General features: G+C 39.2%; 1 protein-coding gene across 1 annotated transcript in view; it reads left to right on the top strand.

Moving 5' to 3' along the window:
* The window catches only part of LOC137658108 (chitooligosaccharidolytic beta-N-acetylglucosaminidase-like), a 4,478-nt gene that overhangs the window by 898 nt on the left and 1,080 nt on the right, over positions 1 to 2,500 (top strand). Inside the window, exons 2-4 of the mRNA XM_068392802.1 lie at positions 1 to 688; positions 948 to 1,094; positions 1,486 to 2,010. The exon at positions 1 to 688 is cut by the window's left edge and continues 243 nt beyond it. Coding sequence (XP_068248903.1) covers positions 1 to 688; positions 948 to 1,094; positions 1,486 to 2,010 — 1,360 coding nt within the window. The remainder of the gene's footprint in view (positions 689 to 947; positions 1,095 to 1,485; positions 2,011 to 2,500) is intronic.

Raw genomic sequence — 2,500 nt, forward strand, 5'->3', positions numbered from 1 at the left:
GATTGACATCTTCAAGGAAAACTTGCAGATGAATCACCCGCACTATCACGATGGGAAAGCATTGTGGACGGGCTCTTACGATCCAGCAACTCTCGCTCATACTCTCCACCTTGATATCACAGTCAGTGGAACTGACAGCAGACTGAGACTGGAAACAGATGAATCATATTCGATGTCTGTATCTACTTTAGAGGCTCAGTCTACAGCTACAATCATTTCTCAAACGTATTTTGGTGCTCGACATGCCCTGGAGACACTCTCACAACTTATCGCTTACGAAGAGATCACAAATTCCCTCTTGCTCGTAAGTAAAGCTACAATTAGCGATACACCAGCCTTCCGTTACAGAGGCATTCTGTTGGACACATCCCGTAACTTCTTTCCAGTGAAGGCTATTGAACGCACCCTTGATGCAATGGCAGCTAACAAGCTAAACACCTTCCACTGGCACGTGACAGACTCTCACTCTTTTCACATCTACTTGGAAAACCTGCCGAAGATGACTTATTACGGCGCCTATTCTTCAAGTCAAATCTACCATCCAGCAGATGTGAAGCACATTGTTGAATATGGAAGAGTTAGGGGAATTCGAGTTCTGCCAGAACTTGATGCTCCAGCTCATGTTGGAAATGGCTTTCAGTGGGGACCACAACATGGACTCGGAGACTTGGCTGTTTGTGTTAATAAGGTAAGGATTTTTTTTCTTCATTGTGGACTACAATATGGTCTAAAACCTCCATTATTTTATGCTATGGAACTGAGTATTCTTTACAATGTGTCATTTCATAGCAACATAAACCCTGTGATCTTTGGTTACATTAGGTTAAGGTAAACCACCAAAATCTTTTATTCCCTACTATTACATTTAAAAGTTATGAAGACTTCTTTTTAGCCTCAAGGAAATAAAAGTTAATAATGAGATAAATCATCCTTTCTTTTAACAACAGGAACCATGGCAATCATTCTGTTTGGAACCTCCATGCGGCCAACTGAATCTTGCCAACGAAAAGATGTATGAGGTTTTGGGCCAGATCTACAAAGACTTGGTGAATCTCTTCAGTCCCATCGACCTGTTTCACTTTGGGGGTGACGAAGTAAGTGAATAAATGCAATGGATCTATCTTTTTCTTGATTTAATATTTCCTTCCTTGAGTTACGGGATGTGTCCAACAGAATGCCTCTGTAACGGAAGGCTGGTTTATCGCTAATTGTAGCTTTACTTACGAGCAAGAGGGAATTTGTGATCTCTTCGTAAGCGATAAGTTGTGAGAGTGTCTCCAGGGCATGTCGAGCACCAAAATACGTTTGAGAAATGATTGTAGCTGTAGAGTAATATGTTAAATCAATTTGAGTCAAAATTCTGATTATCTTGAGGTTAAGATTAGAATACCATTTTAAAGAAAGAATTGATTGGATTGAAAGTCGATGAAAATAGCTTCTTTATGTGTTTAAATTTATGCAAGCAATGTTATCATGTCTTTAAAGGTAAACATTGCATGTTGGAACAGCACCAAAGAAATTGTCGACTGGATGACTACTAGTGGATATGGGACCAACGAAGATTCTTACTACAGGCAATGGAGCAAGTTCCAAGAAAAGGCTCTGCAGCTGCTGACTTCAGCCAACAATAACGCAAAAATTCCAGGGATTATTTGGACTTCCCACTTAACAGAGGAGGGCCGCGCTGACTTATACCTTCCAAAGGAAGATTACATTATCCAAATTTGGACAGAATATAACAATACTCTTATTGGGGAACTCCTTGATAAGAAATACAGAGTCATCTTTAGCAATTATGACCACTGGTACTTGGATTGTGGATTTGGCGCCTGGGTTGGAGAAGGAAATAACTGGTGCAGTCCTTATAAAGGTTGGCAGACTGTTTACGACAACGACCCTATTCAGATCGCTAAAACTTTAGCAACTGAGCCCCTGGACTTGAATCTCATTCTTGGAGGGGAAGCTGCCCTTTGGAGTGAACAAACAGATAATGAAGCTCTTGACTCAAGGGTAAGTTAATAAACATTTACTGCTCTACTTAGATGACAAACATCGGCCCAAATGGATTTTCAATCATGATAAATTAGTCTGGCTCTTTGAATGTAGAATACTGCTTGACAAAAATCATTCAAGATCTTTGGCTTAAAATTTAGGTACTTTGGTGTAAGACAATTTATCTTTAAATGCCCAAAGTCATTGGCCAACTATGATTATTTATCTGTGAAATTCAGTCTAATCTTTTATTGAAAGTAAGGATGCGTAATAACATTTAATCTTGTAATATGCAAAAACTAAACCAGCATTATCGATTTAAATTCTAGTAAGTTAGGTGAGCTAAAAAGATCATAGCTGCCAATACATTGAATTAGAAGTATCAGGTGAGTGAAATGGTTCAATCCAGCATACATCGCTTTATCACTATAGCCAAATCTCGATAAGTACATAAGCGCTCTCAATCTGGAGAGGATTACGTGATGGATACAATTAATGTTGACAGACC

Source organism: Palaemon carinicauda, chromosome 19 (genome assembly GCF_036898095.1).
Source record: "Palaemon carinicauda isolate YSFRI2023 chromosome 19, ASM3689809v2, whole genome shotgun sequence".
In the NCBI taxonomy this organism is placed as follows: domain Eukaryota; kingdom Metazoa; phylum Arthropoda; class Malacostraca; order Decapoda; family Palaemonidae; genus Palaemon; species Palaemon carinicauda.